General features: G+C 40.6%; 1 protein-coding gene across 6 annotated transcripts in view; it reads left to right on the top strand.

Moving 5' to 3' along the window:
- Positions 1 to 18,654, top strand: part of GRM5 (glutamate metabotropic receptor 5) — a 367,684-nt gene that overhangs the window by 150,870 nt on the left and 198,160 nt on the right. For all 6 annotated transcript variants that reach the window (XM_038378367.2, XM_038378328.2, XM_038378350.2 and 3 more), the window contains exon 3: positions 15,404 to 15,653. In XM_038378367.2, the coding sequence (XP_038234295.1) occupies positions 15,404 to 15,653 (250 nt within the window). The remainder of the gene's footprint in view (positions 1 to 15,403; positions 15,654 to 18,654) is intronic.

Genomic DNA, 18,654 nt, shown 5'->3' with positions numbered 1-18,654 from the left:
GTTCTGCCACCAGGTTAGCCGTGACAGTATCGGGGATACTGTTCCTGACGGCTTGTAGTCCATCTTTGTGTGGAATGTTGGTGTAGAGGGCTTCTACATCCATAGTGGCTAGGATGGTGTTTTTAGGAAGATCACCAATGGACTGTAGTTTCCTCAGGAAATCGGTGGTGTCTCGAAGATAGCTGGGAGTGCTGGTAACGAAGGGCCTGAGGAGGGAGTCTACATAGCCAGACAATCCTGCTGTCAGGGTGCCAATGCCTGAGATGATGGGGCATCCAGGATTTCCAGGTTTATGGATCTTGGGTAGCAGATAGAATACCCCAGGTCCTGGCTCCAGGGGTGTGTCTGTGCGGATTTGTTCTTGTGCTTTTTCAGGGAGTTTCTTGAGCAAATGCTGTAGTTTCTTTTGGTAACTCTCAGTGGGATCAGAGGGTAATGGCTTGTAGAAAGTGGTGTTGGAGAGCTGCCTAGTAGCCTCTTGTTCATACTCTGACCTATTCATGATGACGACAGCACCTCCTTTGTCAGCCTTTTTGATTATGATGTCAGAGTTGTTTCTGAGGCTGTGGATGGCACTGTGTTCTGCATGGCTGAGGTTATGGGGTAAGCGATGCTGCTTTTCCACAATTTCAGCTCGTGCACGTCGGCGGAAGCAGTCTATGTAGAAATCCAGGCTGCTGTTTCGACCTTCAGGAGGAGTCCACCCAGAATCCTTCTTTTTGTAGTGTTGGCAGGAAGGTCTCTGTGGGTTAATATGTTGGTCAGAGGTGTGTTGGAAATATTCCTTGAGTCTGAGACGTCGAAAATAGGATTCTAGGTCACCACAGAACTGTATCATGTTCGTGGGGGTGGAGGTAGCCAAGCGCTACGATATAACCGCACTTGCTCCAACCACTCAGACAGAGACAAACACCTACAAGATCTCTATCATGCATTCCTACAACTACAGTACCCACCTGCTGAAGTGAAGAAACAGATTGACAGAGCCAGAAGAGTACCCAGAAGTCACCTACTACAGGACAGGCCCAACAAAGAAAACAACAGAACGCCACTAGCCATCACCTTCAGCCCCCAACTAAAACCTCTCCAACGCATCATCAAGGATCTACAACCTATCCTGAAGGACGAGCCATCGCTCTCTCAGATCTTGGGAGACAGACCAGTCCTTGCTTACAGACAGCCCCCCAATCTGAAGCAAATACTCACCAGCAACCACACACCACACAACAGAACCACTAACCCAGGAACCTATCCTTGCAACAAAGCCCGTTGTCAACTCTGTCCACATATCTATTCAGGGGATACCATCATAGGGCCTAATCACATCAGCCACACTATCAGAGGCTCGTTCACCTGCGCATCTACCAATGTGATATATGCCATCATGTGCCAGCAATGCCCCTCTGCCATGTACATTGGCCAAACTGGACAGTCTCTACGTAAAAGAATGAATGGACACAAATCAGACGTCAAGAATTATAACATTCAAAAACCAGTTGGAGAACACTTCAATCTCTCTGGTCACTCGATCACAGACCTAAGAGTGGCTATACTTCAACAAAAAAGCTTCAAAAACAGACTCCAACGAGAGACTGCTGAATTGGAATTAATTTGCAAACTGGATACAATTAACTTAGGCTTGAATAGAGACTGGGAATGGATGAGTCATTACACAAAGTAAAACTATTTCCCCATGGTATTTCTCCCTCCCACCCCACCCCCCACTGTTCCTCTGATATTCTTGTTAACTGCTGGAATTAGCCTACCTGCTTGTCACCATGAAAGGTTTTCCTCCTTCCCCCCCCTGCTGTTGGTGATGGCTTATCTTAAGTGATCACTCTCCTTACAGTGTGTATGATAAACCCATTGTTTCATGTTCTCTCTGTGTGTGTATATAAATCTCTCCTCTGTTTTTTCCACCAAATGCATCCGATGAAGTGAGCTGTAGCTCACGAAAGCTTATGCTCTAATAAATTTGTTAGTCTCTAAGGTGCCACAAGTACTGCTTTTCTTTTTGCGAATACAGACTAACACGGCTGCTACTCTGAAACCTGTATCATCTTGAAAGTCCAGTTTATAACAATGTTGACTAACACGGCTGCTACTCTGAAACCTGAGAATATTTTGACATTCCTGAAATTGAAATGTTTTGTTTGTTAGTTGAAATGAACCAGAATGCTTAGTTTTGAGTCATTCCAATATTAAGTAGCATTTTCCCATAGTGGCATATGGCCTTGTGGGGGTTGTAATTTGGGAGCGTGATGCCCCCAAACTCCCTGGCTGGACTACATCTCCCAGGATGTAACTGTGATGCACCACACATAGCTTGGTCAGAGGGAACTCCACATTGCATTATGGGACACAATCTTTCAGGGAGCTTGGCCCATATAGAGTAGGGGGTTCAAACTACAGCTCCCATAAGACATGCACTCATAGGGAAATGGAGTTTAATATTGTATTGAAGTTATTTGAAATGAAACATTTTGGGTCATTTCAACAAAATGAAATATTCTGAATTGTGTTAAATGGACCTGAAACAAAACACTTAATTTTGATTTTCCAATTTTGGGCAAAAGTAAGATTTTTCTGTGGAAACATTTGGTTTTGTGGAAATGGCATTTTCTGTCAGAATGGTTTTCTGATGGAAAATTCCTCACCAGCTCTATGAATAATATAAGTGAATTTGACAGGTATCTGTGTTCCAGTCTGCTACACTCTATAGACACAAAGTAACTTGCCTGTGAAGGGAGCTGATTTTCACTGAGATAGAAAGCAAGTAGTGGACTACGCCGCAGCTATATTACAGCCCAAATTCCAGTCGATGAACCATTGCTCTCCTCTGGAACAAGGCAGATCACAAAATCCTGGACAAAGGATGCAACAGCTAGGGACAAAGTGTTCTGAGTTTAGAGGATTTATTCCAGAAGAGAATAGCCAAATCCTGAGTCCAGCCACAATTAAGAAACACTACAAAACCTTCCTTTTAGACGAAGACTTTCCACCATAAGAGAGATGACACCCTATTTAAGTGCCTTGTCTCCCACTTAAAGAAACAAACTACAAGCAATAGACAAGCCTGGTTTGATAAATAGAAGTGGAGTCATTAGTTTCACACAGTTTAATAAAATCACTAGAAACAACAGCAGCATGGACGAAAGTATGGGCCAGTCACTTCAGTACATATCCAGGGTTCCAGGAAGGTTTGGGTAGCCTTAGGGTGACCAGATAGCAAGTGTGAAAAATCGGGATGGGGGGTGGGGGGAATAGACACCTATATAAGAAAAAGCCCCAAATATCAGGACTGTCCCTATAAAATTGGAACATCTGGTCACCCTAGGTAGCCTGTTCTGCTGCCCATGCTGCTGAAGCTTCACTGACATTGTTGTTTGAGGTGTGAGCAAGCTTGGTATGTCTACACAGCTTGGACTGCAGGGTAAAAATACCCTTAGAGGTTTATACACTACCCATCACCACATTATCACCGCTATTGTTACCCAAGCTAGTTTTGCTCTAGCTAGATTAAAGCTAGCTTGGCTCAGGTACATACATCTACCTGTGCTGCTGTCACACGTCCTGATTGCAGGACAGACACAAACGGAAAGTGCAGACGATGGTTAATATCTTTAGACTATAAACAAGGAAAGCATGAGACACCATCATGTTTCTGCAATACATGTCACGCTTGAAGTCTTGTGCTAGATGTTAGCACCACGGTGGACTTCAACCATTATTCAGGGCAGAAGGGAATTACAGAGCTGTAGTTAGAGCTAGTTAATAAAGTGATCAAAGGTGACCAGTCTACACGGAAAGCTATTGACAAGACTTGTCTGGGGATTCTCAGTAAGTTCTGCTCTGGGGATTCTCAGTAAACAGGAGTTTTAATGAGACTTTCCATTTAAGTTTAAGCTGGGAAGTGACAATTTTAAAAGGAGGCACAAGTTAGATGCATTAAGCTGTGGAACTAGGTCAAAGTTTTCTTATGAGAGAAAGACTTTATTTATTCATTTAAAGTAGCCAAAAAAAGATGTGCAATTTCCCCAAAAGGATGGCTCATCATCAAAGGAGATAATGGGCAGATGTATTTTATTTAATTAGCTAAATTTGAATGTTGCAATTCATGTACTGTATTTTGTTTAGTGTATGTGATGTAGTTACTCCATTAAAATATGAAATATTTTAATGAACAAGAGACAATAATAATCATTTAAAAGTAAGAATAACTAGTCGAGATGGTTGGGAATTTTTCAGTGAAACTGTTTTCACAGGAAAATGCCAAGTACAGAACTGCTAATGAAAGGGTTGGTTTCAACAAATTTCTCAAATTGAAAAATATTTTGACAAAATTGTTTAGTAATTGTCAATGTTTTGTGTCAACAGTTTTTAAATGAAAAATTGCAGATTTCCTGTTAAGAATCACTATTTCTTTGGAAATTTAAGCTAATTATGGCCAAAAAAGATAAGATTTTAAAATAGTCAAAACTGAAACAAAACATTTTGAAATTATCAAAACAAAACCAAATTGACCTGAACCATTTTTTTTTATTTGGATTGTCAGCTTGCAAAAATGTTTGAGATTTTGATTTTGTCCTAATTTGGGACAGAATTTATTTTTCAAAAACTTGAAGATGTTTGTGAGACAGGAAAACCCTTTTCTGCCCAGTTCTAATAAGTAACCCCATTTCATGCTGATCTATCAAATGTTTTGTGTACAATCCTTTTATTTATTATTATTACATTAGTGCTCGGAGTCCCCAGCTGAGATGGTGGTCCCACTGTGCTGTACAAACACATAGTAAGAGATTATCTCTGTTACAAAGACCTTACAATCTAAATAGAAAGATCACACTAAGAGTGGTAAGGGAAACTGAGTCACAAAGAGATTCAATGACTTGCTCAAAGTCACACAGCAGGTTGGAGGCAGAGTTGGGAATAAAACCTTGGTTTCTCAGCTCCCATCCCTGGCTTTATCCATTATACTGCATTCCATTTCCACATATTTGTGGTTTTCAGTCAATAGACAAGGTTTGAGTTGGGGATGTTGTAGGTAGATCTCTCAAATGAATTCAAATAGGGATGTTGCCTACTGTTTCTCCCTCGTTCTTTGTGCTCTGTTAGAGCCCAGCTCTAGCTGCTATCCCATTTATGCAGTTGCTTCTTCAAAGTACCATTCCATTGCCATGGCTGCTCAGTTCTGCGGAGGGCGTGAAAGCCTTGGAAATGGATGTATCTCCATGGCACTGCCTGTCTGAGTAACCAACAGGAAGGGAAGCCAGCTCTCATTTGTTGCAATTAATTAGATAGAGTTAAGCAAGGATTTAAACAAATGAATGATTCCCCCCTCCCCCTGAATACTCATAACTTTAACTAGGGCAGCCGGGTAATCCCCAGTTTCTAAAGCTGCCACACCACACAGAGAACTGAGTAGCTGCCTCTGCAGCAGCCCTATGAAGAGAAAACTCTGCCAGTGTCACAATTCAGGGCTGAGTTCAAAGAGCTGAAGAGCACCAGAGGATAAACAGGGAGGGCCTGATTCTGCTCCCAATTATGCTGGTATAAATCCAGAGGGAGTCCAGTGGAATTACTCCAGATTTATGCCATTGTAGCAAAGCAGCATTTGGCCCTATATCCAGGGTGAAAAAAGAATCTCTTCAGCAAAAAAAAAAAAAAAAAAAATCCAAACCCAAAAACGGCCAGTGCCTGAAGCCTCTCACAAGAGAGATCTCAAAAAGCCATCAAAATATCCAGGCTTAGACAATGTCTAGGTTGAGAGCAATTCCTATGCCATGAGATGGAGAAGATCAGCATTTCCATTAAACTTCATTGGAAATATTACAGTGGGAAGTTTTTCTTGATGAAAATCCTGCTTTGTTGAAAGTAAAATGTTTTGTGGAAACATGTTTGGTTTGAAGAAAGTTTATTTCTACATAAAAATGGAAAGAAGGCGTTTCAATAACAATTTTACATTTTGAAATGATGCGGTTTCAATTGTTTTTTATATAAGATAATATAAAATTTGTAAATAGTTGAAATAACAAAATGTTTCAGTTTTTATCCAAAGTCAACATTTTGATCTGCACAGGATGATCTCTCCCCCCTCCCCCCCAATTTCTTTTTGCAAGAATTTTCACATTTTGTTCCTTTTTGGAATTGATTTTTTTTTAAATCATGGAATTCCCCAGAAAACTAAAAATCCAGTTCATGTCCAGCTCTAATTGCAGTCATGTTGATATGAGGAGTGATGTGATGGATTCTCTGACACTGGAAATTTTTAAATCAAAATTGGATGTTTTTCTAAAAGATCTGCTCTAATTCACAAAGGAATTATTTGGGGGAAGTTCCGTGGCCAGTGTTAAGCAGGAAGTCAGACTAGATGATCACAATGGTCCCACTGCAGCTCTGTTCCGGTGTTCTTCATACCACCATACTTGGGCCTAGCACAGTGGATAGTGCATAGAGTGTGCAGAGGCTGCCTGGTGAGGTCACTCTGTCACACCCATTTCTGTGTGACAATAATGAGAGGTTTCAGAGTAGCAGCCGTGTTAGTCTGTAGCCGCAAAAAGAAAAGGAGGACTTGTGGCACTGTAGAGATTAACAAATTTATTTGAGGATAAGCTTTGGTGAGCTACAGCTCAGTTCATCAGATGCATCCGATGAAGTGAGCTGTAGCTCACGAAAGCTTATGCTCAAATAAATTTGTTAGTCTCTACGGTGCCACAAGTCCTCCTTTTCTTTTTAATAATGAGTGGATTCTGAGTTTAGGGAGAGCTTTGCAATGAGACCTTCACCAATAAAGTCCCCCTGGAACTCAGGATCAGGTGCTACAACAGAACTCATCGAGAGCAACAGAGCCTGATGGCACATGCAACCACTTGTTAAAGCACTTTAAGGCATCATATTAATTTCTCAGGTCTCCCACAGTCATGGCTACTCAGAGCAGCCCCACCATGTTTTTAGCTGTTGCAGATAGGGTTGCCAATTTTGGTTGGATGTATTTCCTGAAAGTTTCGTTACATGACATAATGTTTAATTAAAGATCAATTTTTAACTCCTGGAAACTCCAGGGCAATCCTGCATTGTTGGCAACCATAGTTGCAGATCACCTTGTTCACTGGATAACCTTTTGGTAGGACAGTCCCATTTGATTCTCCCCATGTTTTTAGTATTAATCACCTTTGATTCTTTTAGTTAATTGGATCCAGCCCTATTAATTAGTCCAAATATCCCTTTGCCTCTCAGGATGGTAGCTATTGTGAAGGGAGGGAAGAGAATATCTGTAGGGATTTATTGGCTCTTGAGAACTGTGACAAAGCTCTGTCCTTGCCTCCCTGGGTCCCACGTTTCCTGGCGGATTTCGCTAGCCTCAGAGGCTCACTGTCACCCTCCACGTAACCCTTCTTTCTCTAGAGACAAGGGTCACAGTCTAGTGAGCCATTTTCACCATAAGCCAGCAAGGGAGGTGAGGAGTGCACAGTCTCTGTTGTCTCCCAGTCTCAGTGATTAATCAGGGGGCAAAGGTGGGGGGGGACCCAGGCCCACCCTCTACTCCGGGCTACAGCCCAGGGACCCTAATAGTATCAGCTATGGTAGCTGACCTTTTAGAAACATGACATATACAATTCCCTGGGCTACTTCCCCCACAGCAGCCTTCAGTTCCTCAAGCTCCACCTCACCCTTATCTCAGGGCCTCCTTCCTTGTGCCTGATATGGTGTGTACTACTCAGCCTCTCCAACCACACAACTTCTTCCCACAGCTCCTGACATGCACACCCACCTGACTAACTGGGAGGCTTTTAATTAGTTTCAGCCAGCCCCTGATTGGCTTCAGGTGTCCCAATCAAGTAGCCTTCTCCCTGCCTTCTGGAAAGTTCTTAATTGGCCCAGGTGTCTTAATTGACCTGGAGCAGCTGCCATTTCACTTATTCTGGTACCTGGCATTTGTTTAGCCTGGAGCTAATATATCTATCTCCCACTATTCTTCCATAGTCATCTGGCCTTGCCCCATCACAAGAACTAACATAATATGCTTGCTGGATTTAATCTGAGCCAACTGATTTCACCTCTCCAAAGGGGAGATTAGTCACTGAATCAAGAAAACCCTCTTACACTATTTGTCCGGAGAGCTGCTGATGAGTTAGTTACATTTCAGAATGTTTATCTGATCATATCTGACCAGAACTAATAGTACCACTGCTGAAAATGAAGCTGGTTAAATGTTTAACACAATAATATGTTTCCAAGCAAATTAAGAATATATCTATATCTATCTATCTATATATGTACAAAGCCTAAAATAAGACCCAGCTTTACCAAAGTATTTGGGCACCTAAAGTTCCAGATAGGAGCCTAGTGGTATTTTCAAAAGCACCTAAGCAGTTGAGATACCTAATTCCTATTGAGTTTCCTGACATTCAATGTGAGTTAGGTTCTTTTGTAATCCTATCTGCCTCTTTAGATCCCTTTATAAATCTGGCTCTGTCCTTACTATTAGCAATGGCCAAACCTAAGAAGAGTCATAGAATCATGTCAAGAAGAAACCCAGTAGATCACTGGTACATTTTCTAGTGTTTTCTAGTCTAGTTTTAAATGTCACAAATGATGAGGTTTCTAACAGCAGAGTCGTCAAGAGTAAACTTGGGTAAACTGAGTTTACCAACTTCTCATTTGTGGAATATGGAATTTAGTTAAGGTAAGTTTACCACTTTTTTATTGTTTTACAACTACACCACTGGTTTCTACAATTTCGCTTTGGGAGACTGTTCTACATCCTATTACCCTTGACTTTCAGGAAGATTGTTCTGATAATCAGACAGCATGTTGCATTTTAATAATTTCTTCCCATTGCTCCAAGTTATATATAAATCATTATACATACATACAGCTCTTCAAATACCTCCTGCAAGATGCTGTACCTTGTTAACTCTCATGGAAGCCAGTGAATTTTAGTACAAGATGTGTGGCTAAATCTGCTGTTCTGCTTTGAAAATCTCTACTAGGATTTCTCCCTACCTATCAAAAACAAGGGTAGCGCGTCTTGATTAAAGAAATACGCTCCCCATGTCAGGTAGGATTATCACTGCTAAATAAATGGTGTAATACATTTCTTCATTCTTGATTGACCATTCTGTTTTCCTAAATTACACTCTGTAGTGATTGGACTTCTCCCCAACATCTGTATCAATTTTATATCTTAAAGTTCTCCAAATAGCCTCCTTTTTCGTTCCCATGCATTAAGCCTCATTTCAAAATGGGACAGATGTCTGATAACAATTTGCATTACAGATTAGGACAAAAAGCAATAAAACAATTTTTGTGGCTCTACCAAAATTCTCTCAGCACAGTATTTCAGTCAGTTGTGGAGCCTTTCTTTATTATCTTGTATTGGTGTCCTCTAATCTGACAGAAACAGATGTCAGTGTATTTTGTTTATTATTTTTAGACTAAAACCCTTGTTGCTTTTGCCTTATAATGCAGATTAAATCTCAGAGGTTTGTATTAAGAGGGTTTAATTGGCTCAATTACTGGGCAGAAGGAATAGTAGGAGTAGAGAGTAATTTGCCAGACCCTTTTCTATCAGATCCAAGTATTATATACTGTACTACATTCACTTTCATCCCCGGAGGATGGGGGAGAAAGAAAAAAGCACAATCTGTTCTTTTTAAACTTCTTAATAGTGACTAGTACTGATCCAGCTGAAGCTGAGCTAGCACGTGGTTATAGTTATAACATAGGTGGTAATGCACATGCCTTATATTGAACCAAATTGTAAATCAGAGGCAGGGCTAAGTCATTAGCAGATGATGTAATACATGATTTATTTATACATGTTGAGACATATGGAAGCAGATTTTCAAAAGAGCTCAGCTTTCATTTATTCACATTAAAAAGGAGCCAGATGTTCAAAAGTCCCCAGCAGTCACTTCTGGTCACATTTTCAAGAGATCAGCAAACAATGAAAATCTGGCCCACATTCTAGTGCAGAGTCAGCTACAATATAGATTCATAGTTTGCAAGTGCTCTAATGAAGAGACTGTTTAGTGGGGACAGAGTGTGAATGTAAACCACCAGTTTCTCATTACAGATTCATGTCTAGGTGTGGTTTTATGAGTCTTAGGCCTTGTCTACAAAGAGTTATTCAAATTGACGCAGCTTAGATCTACTTACCGCGGGGTCCACACTACGCAACATCGACAGGAGATGCTCTCCTATCGACTTCCCTTACTCTTCTCGACCAGGTGGAGTACAGGAGTCGACAGGAGAGTGATCGGCGGTCAATTTAGCAGGTCTTGTGAAGACCCACTAATTGAACACCGATGCATCGATCACCACAGCATCGATCCTCCGGTAAGTGTAGACAAGCCTTACATACTTAAATTGGTTTCAGAGTAGCAGCCGTGTTAGTCTGTATTCGCAAAAAGAAAAGGAGTGCTTGTGGCACCTTGGAGACTAGCGGATTTATTGGAGCATGGGCTTTCGTGGGCTGCAGCTCACTTCGTCGGATGCGTTTGGTGGAAGAAGTGAGCTGTAGCTCACGAAAGCTTATGCTCTAATAAATTTGTTATACTTAAATTGTGCAACAAAGTAACAGTAAATCATTTCCCCCCTTCTATTTCTTACTTGGGACAAGTTTTGATCATTGTAAATGATTAGCTAAGAATTGTGCACACCTTCTATCACTGCCTCCCCCACCCCAGGCCACTAGTTTGTGGCACCCATCTATTTACATCTTTTCTTTTTAATGTGTAAGCTCTTTGGAGAAGGAATTACCATTTTTGTATGTTTTGGACAGAGCCTGTGTGCTAGAGCAGATAGGCCCCACGCTAGTAGGAAGGCAGTTAATGAGGGCCTGTGGATATGGTTGGCCCCACCCTGCTTTACCTACAACAGTTGTCAGGAGTGGAGAGGGGACTTAAATGGAAGAGGCCCAGCTCAGTTAGGGGCTGACCAGGAAGAGCAGAGCAGAGCTCTGTTTCTTCCGCTGTGAGGGAAGCCTTCGTCCAGCCAAGAACCGAAGACAGTTTGCTGCTGGGTGAGCCTCCTGGTGGATGGGATGACTGGTCCCAGGAAAACCAACAAAAGGGACTGGCTACACAGAGACGAGCCCTGAGTAGAAGGGCGGGGTCCTGCTGACGAATCCTTGGGTGATCCTGGTTTGAAGTTCACAATTTTCCTTTCATTTTGGACTCTGATGCCCCAGAAAGGGTGGGACTTAAGTCTGTCATAGGCAGAGGGCTTAAGGTATTATGGGCCAGACCCATGAAGGGTGGCATCCAACTGACAGGGACCCGCGACTGGGGAATTCACACTTTGAGGGGCCACAAGGGAGCGCTGCCTAAGCAACCCACTTGCAGCTTAGTACAATGGGGCCAACCTGGTTGTGGCCCTTATATTACTACCACAACATAGTTACCACATTTCATTTTTTAAAAATAATTTCAATGGATAACATCAATATTATCAATGTTTAATTTTAAGCATTTTTAAAACTTTTAACAATTTCAGTTTTCATAGTTGCTCAAAATTATGGGTTTTAAGCATTTCTTTTATTTTCAGTAACTTAAATTTTCACAGTTGTGGGAGGAACAGTAAGCGGGGTCAGATAATAATTATTTAATGACAGTGTTGCTGGCACAAAATGCCCGAGGCAGGCAACAGCTGGATTCGTTGCCTGGTATGCGTCGCCCAATAATCACAATGGGGTGGAGAAGTAGAAAAGTTTATTTGAAGCTTCAAGCGGTACAGGGAGACAACAATCTCAAATCCTGCACACCAGTGCAAGCAGTTACACATATTTTATACATTCATTCTTTAGCATGCTTATCCAATAGCAAGCTGCCCTAAGTATCCATATAGCCAATCCGGTATACCAGCCAGTTCCCCTTTTTCCTCTTATCATCTATTCCCCCATATATGGCGTTGTTTGTTCAGCACTATCTAACATTCCTGTCCTGCTTGACCTAATCTTGCTCCAGCCAGTCTGCGCCTGCAATACACTGTTGCAAATTTCTCAGCGTGAAGGCTGTGAGTATCTCCAGGCAGAAAAGGGAAGGGGGGGCCATCTGGGCCTAGAGCGAGGGGGGCTTCAGCGACACTCGTGGTCTTCCATCCCCTTGAGTTACCTAGTGGCCATGGCCGGTGTCCCCAACAACAGTAGATGCTAAGATTCAAACGGTTAAAGTTTTCTAACCATTAAAGCACACACCAACATCCCATGCCAAAATATACAAAGTAAATATCCTTAAATCAAACTCTAATAAGTTCTCAAGCAGCATTTTCTTACTTTGTCTATCTGTAAATTTTGATAATTGTTGATGGAAATATTTTTTCATTGGTTTAGGTGTTTAGGGTGAAATCAACATTTACTGACACTTACCAATAAATATCTAATCCTTCCAAGCCTACACATAGATCAATAAAATCTGGTTTCTTTGAGAAAATGTACCAAGCGTCTCTCCTTCCATGAACTCCTCAAATCCAGCTCCTTTCCCCTTGCAGGAAATGTGTGGCAGAAATTCTTGATGAAAACTTCATATAGCCTCCTACAACATTTTCCGCCTTTCCTGGTTTTTCTGTTCCTGGAGGGGAAACATGGTTTTAAGGAAATTCAGACTAATTTGTTTTTGTGATATAAGGGAATCTAAGAGCAATGATTATTTTTCCACCAAAGTGTGTTCATTACCACTATAGTATAGCTAAAATTAAATATACATACCTCATCAAAAGTACTCCACAACAGGGGAATTCTCTATGAATAATTAATAAAGTAGTTTAATCAGCAACAATTATGACAAGTGGATTTGTACAAGTATCTTGATGCAAAGCTTTGCATTCTGTTTTTGTTGAATCTCCCTCAAGCTCATACCAGACACCTAGAGTTTTCCCAACTCGGAAACTCAGTCACTTTCAGAGTTAGAATGTCAGGATGTTTTTCTTCCGAATGTGGAAAATCTGCATAATTTTGAAGCACTTTCTTTCATTTTATATGAGGCACCACTTACTGTATGGTGTAACAAAATTACAGGGCCTTGAAATATTCCATGATCAGTACATTTGTGACATAATAGTATTTGTTTGATTATAAAAGAGTCAATGGTTGGACATTTATTGAGAAAACTGCTATTTGTGCTGCATTGTAGTTAAATCTATCCTCAATTTTAAAGCAAGCCTCAAGGTAATAGTTTGTGTTTGCACTTTCATCTGAGGAGTTGAGTGTTTTACACCTTGAAGAGATGTAATTCTGTAGGTGAATTACAACTGGTTGGAAATTTTCCACTGAAAAGTTTTTTTCAATAGAAATACAGTTTCTGCAAAATCAAAATTTCCCATCAACAAATTATAATTTTGCTGATAATTTTTGAATTTTCTGTTGGGAAAATCAAAAGAAAATATATATATTTTTTCAAACCAACTTGATGTTTCATTTTGGGTCAGTTAGCCATTAATTTGTGAAGGCCTGAAGTGCTGCAGGACCTCATGGGAGTTGTAGTTTGAGTACCTAATATCTCCATTTGTCTGTCGGCTGGGTTCCCTGGCTAGACTACATTTCCCATGATTTACTGCAGTCTCAGCCTCTGGATGAACTGATGCATTGCCTCACATGAGCCACATGACCATGGCACATCATGGGAGATATATTCTGGCTCAGGAGCCAGGCTCATAGATTAAAATGGGTCATGAGACATGCAAGCTATAGCTCCATGAGACACCACAGCAGCTTAGAGGAAAACAAACTGACATTGAACTAAGCCAAAATGAAACATTTTAACATTCCAAAATCAAACAGTTTTTGAACTTTCTGTGTTGTGAGAATTGCTGATATTTTGATTGTTCTTCCAGATTTGAATCGGGCAGAACTTCTGATTTTGGACCAGTTTTAATCCTAATATGGGAGGGAGGGTAGTTTTGTGGTTAAAACTCTAGACTGTAAACCAGAAGGTCTAGGCTGAAATCCTGGCTCTGCCACAAACTGACAGCATGACCTTTCACACACAAGTCACTTAATCTCTCTATGCCTCATTTCTCTTTGTGTAAAATACTTCCTTTCTCTTACCCTTTGTCTGTGCTGTCTATTTAGAGTGAATGCTCTTCAAGCTGGAGCCAGTCTCTTATTATGTTTATTTATGGTGCCTATCATAATAGGCCTCAAGAGTCTACCATAATACAAATGATGTTTATTTCATAGATGTGTTAGCTGAGTTGGAGAGGGCTGGAAATGACTTGCCCAAAGTCATAAAGCTAGACAGTGGCAGAGCTAGAAGTAAAACTTACGAGTCCAAATTCCCGGATCCAACTCTAACCACTCAATGCAATATCTTTCTATTGTCACTATTTTAGTATGTTCCTGTATTATGTTGATATGCTGTAAAGTTTGCACCTGGTTAGAGTTTCTTTCCCTGAGGCACTAACACAGATGAGCTGAGGATCAGCAGTTCCCAGCAGTGGTCTCACTTTCCTGGTCTCTCACTGTCTTCTTATTTGTGTTGTGGTGGTGCCTCATAGCTCCAATCATGGACCTGTATGCCATTGTGCTAGTTGTCATATGAACGGACAACAAAGAGATGGTCCCAGCTCCACAGCGCTTGCTATCAAAGACAAGGAGCAACAGGTGAATACAACAGAGAGACAAGGAAACAATGAGACAATATTGGTCTGCTTGTTAGGCCTCAGTCTCAGGACACCAATGCCCAAATCATGGTCAAGTTTAGCAAAGGAATGTTTTAAGGAAGGATTTGAAAGAGACGATGGGGTGGGGGATTTGTGAATGTTTACAAGGAGCTTCTCCTGTGCATGAGGGGCAGCACGCGAGAAAGCATGAAAGTTCTTCTATGCTGCTTTGGATTTACATTTCTTCTTTAATAAAAAAAAACCCTAGCATTTTAGCTTATCATGACCTCTGTGTCTTCAGTTTTACCACCTTTTCTCTAGAGATGCACAGAAAAGGACCTTTCCTCAGAGGATTACTTTTGCCACGCATACATTATTAGCATGTTTAAAATACTGGTATGCTTCAGATTGCATTATGTACAGTCACATTTTTGCTAATTAACATTTTTAACATTCAGAATATTTTAAAGCAGGAAGAAAACAAACAATTAGTTCTGAACAATTATTTTTACCGTTTAAAAACTGCCAAAAACCTCATAGCAACTGAGCTAATTCAGTCAATTTAGCAGACTTTGAAGGGTTAGGTTAGTTCTGTGATTTATAAACATTTTGTTGTAAGCATTCTCTCTTTTTTTAAAAAAACAATATTTCTTAATGGTACCTTATTAGCGTCGGTAATGTGAGCACCATTAAGATAACAATGCATTTAACCTGATTTGTTTATTTCCTAATATGGAAAACCTTCTTAAAATTTTAATCTATTCATTTACAGTTTGTGGGTTTTGTGTTTGTTTCCATGTAGGAAACTATGGTGAGAGTGGAATGGAAGCCTTCAAAGATATGTCGGGCAAGGAGGGGATCTGCATTGCTCATTCCTACAAGATCTATAGCAATGCTGGAGAACAGAGTTTTGACAAGCTGTTGAAAAAGCTAAGGAGCCACCTGCCCAAGGCAAGAGTGGTTGCTTGCTTCTGTGAGGGCATGACTGTGAGAGGGCTGCTAATGGCCATGAGGCGCTTGGGTCTGGCTGGAGAGTTTTTGCTGCTAGGCAGGTGAGTAACCCTGTATAATTATAGGTGTTCACTGATATGCATAGTATAACTGGGTCATGTGCACAAACACACACACATATAAGTTATGTACTGTGCGTGTGTGTTTCCTGAAGTTCAGGATATCATTTTAGCAGAATCTTTGTCATCTATGATATAGATACCAGAGAGGCTTGTGTGTATACTTTACATGGTACATGGTGTCCCTGTTTGGAAGATATTGCTGCATAATACAGTTTTTCAGAGAATGGCCGTAATAGATAGATAATTATTTCTGATTTATGTTATCCTTGTTCTTTGCTACATTATTTGAAAATGCATATCAATATGATGCCATTAATAACTAAAACTATGGCTGATCTGAATGTTGTTTTAAGACACAGCTGGTCTAGTCTTTGTGTGGAAATGAAATAAAAATCTCTTCAAAATGGAGAGATTATGTATGAATGATTATTTTCCTTTGTCTATAGTGCTGTTCCATTAGCATTGTTCTAAAGAAAGTATGCAGCTGTTCTTTCATATGATCTGGTCATCATGGCTCAAATGCTCACTTCCATCTGCATGGAAAGGAGAGAGAGGAAAATATTAGCTGCGTTAATCAAGCAGGAAATGAGACTACGGTAATTGCACAAAGAGGAAAGGTGACTGCTGTATGTGCAGTGTGCCTCTGTGTATTTGCCACGCATTCCACATAAACTAATGGGTGCTGGAGAGCAGGAGTGCCAGGCTACATGAAGGGGGTCTCAGAACAGTCACTTGACTTTGACATGCTCCACCTCCAAGGAAGTGCAATTGGAAAGGTGAGTATATGCTGCCCGAAGAATGAAGGTTCTGTTGGCAGGTTCACAAGCATGCTGTACAGCTGGCAAAAAAAAGAGCAACATGACAGTGAAGCCGGCTGTACAGGAGATGGAAGGGTGAGCCTGTGAAGAACATGGAAGGGAAGCACCTCCATGCAGTTGGCTTGGAATCTATGGGGCTTGGGCCCTTGTCACTTGTAGAATCTAAGCCTCTATCCACTTCCCAGGTCACGCTGCCTGCCCTTTTTAACCATGCTGCCTATTCCTCTTTGGATGGTGAACAATGGAGAATAGCATGGCTACATGGGCTCCTGCGTTCTCCCATTGACCCATCACAAAACGAAACAATCACCACACCTTTTTGAATAATTATAATTGCTTATTTATTTCTGCATCTTCAACCAATGTGAGTCCATTACTATGGCTATTTTTTTCCTATTGAGGTTGCTCTGTTGTCTTGCCTTATTCCATCCATTTGTGGCCTGATTTACAGAGAATCTATTGATTTCAGTTGGACTTGTGGGTGCTCATAATCCTTTATACCTCCTTTTACACTTAACACATGGAGGTGTTCCTCTGTTGCAGGCCTCAAATTTTCAAAGGACCTAAGTCCCACTTTCAAAAGTCATTTAGGTGTTTTGTTCATGTAAACCTCAAACTCCCATTGATTTTACTAAGAGTTGCTCATTTGCAAAGTAGTAGGATTTGATGCCCAATGGGCCCTCAGTGACTGTGAGACAGAGTCAGTGTAATGGATATACTTGTAGATCTTAAAAAAAGAGAGAGAAAAGGAAAAAAAAGAGAGGTTAAATATAAGTGACGTCCTACTTTTGATAAATGATACAGAATGTTTCCTGGTTATATTAAGGGGTTGTCATGTCTAGTTGTAAGAATATTTTAAAGGTGGCATATTGAGATGATGGTTTATTTTAGAAGTCTAAATAGTAAACAGCTTGGATTAAAAAGAAGACTCTATTCTGTTGGAGTGATTTATGCACTTTATTGCACAAGAGAATACTAAGTTCATCTATGAATAGAGCTTGTGAATTAGGGATTTTTCAGTGCATTGGCAATTTCAAAACGTCAAAAAAATTGTTTCGAGTTGAACCAACAATTTTAGTAAGGTTTGGTGAAATAAAAAGTTTAAAAAAAATCATTTTGGGTTGAGGGAAAATTTTGTTTTGACAAAATCAGAAATGTTTTATTCAAATTTTGACAATTTTTAATGTTTTTAAATTTAAAACAAATGAAATTAAAGGAAATTTTTGAACAAAGAGTCGTTTCATGCTGAAAAATCAAATGGTTTTGTTTAGAAAATGCCAAAATGAAACATTTTGATTTTTTTCAGAATTTTTACTCCCCCCCACAAACATTTGGCAAAACTGATATGAATTTACAAAGCATTTTGCTGTTGCTGAATCTGCATTTTTCACTGAAAAAAGTGTCGGCATAAAAATGTCTCCCAGCTGTATTGGAGAAATGTATTTCTACAAAATTCAGAAAGAGAGAAATATGGGGGAGGGGGGTGGCTATCATCTGCAATAAAAAGCCATGGTGATGAGTGGGACATAAAAGCGGTGGTGCCCAGTATCTACTAGAGACAGCTGAGCTGGGGGAAACTAATTGCAGCTACCCAACCTGGGCCTGCTTTAAACTGTAGCAAGCTGGCTGGGGCCGCAAGGGGCTTTTAGCCAACTGGAGATTAAAGGAGTGCCACAGTATCTCTTTAGATCCTGATGTTCCTAGGAAATGATCTTATCATTACCTCTGATCCTGGAGGCTGCACAAAGGTGGTTCAAGAGCCCGCAATACAAGCTCTGTGGCTATTGGAAACTCTCCCTTCACTGGAGCCATCCTCATTTCTTTTCAGCAGGAGCAATGTAAAGGGACTGATGCATGACTCAGGATGAGTCTCTATAATACATTCCCATTGCTGCAGCTAGTAGAGAATATATATCTATTCCAGCTTATTATTGTCTAAAGATGACTTGTTTCAGCACAATAGCATTTGTTTGACTATAAAAGAGTCAATGCTTGGTTCAGCTGAGTATTTGAGTCTTATTGGTAGCATGGCATGTTTATTTGATACGCTACAGTGAGCAGCAAGGTTCCTGAGAGGCAGTTTAATCAGTAAGATACACCTTAGTGTACATTAGTGAGCTGATGGGCAAGTCCTGGGTGTGTTGCAAAGAAGAAGGCCTAAG

Source organism: Dermochelys coriacea, chromosome 1 (assembly GCF_009764565.3).
Source record: "Dermochelys coriacea isolate rDerCor1 chromosome 1, rDerCor1.pri.v4, whole genome shotgun sequence".
Classification (NCBI taxonomy): Eukaryota; Metazoa; Chordata; order Testudines; family Dermochelyidae; genus Dermochelys; species Dermochelys coriacea.
This window is presented reverse-complemented; position numbering and strand designations above follow the sequence as displayed.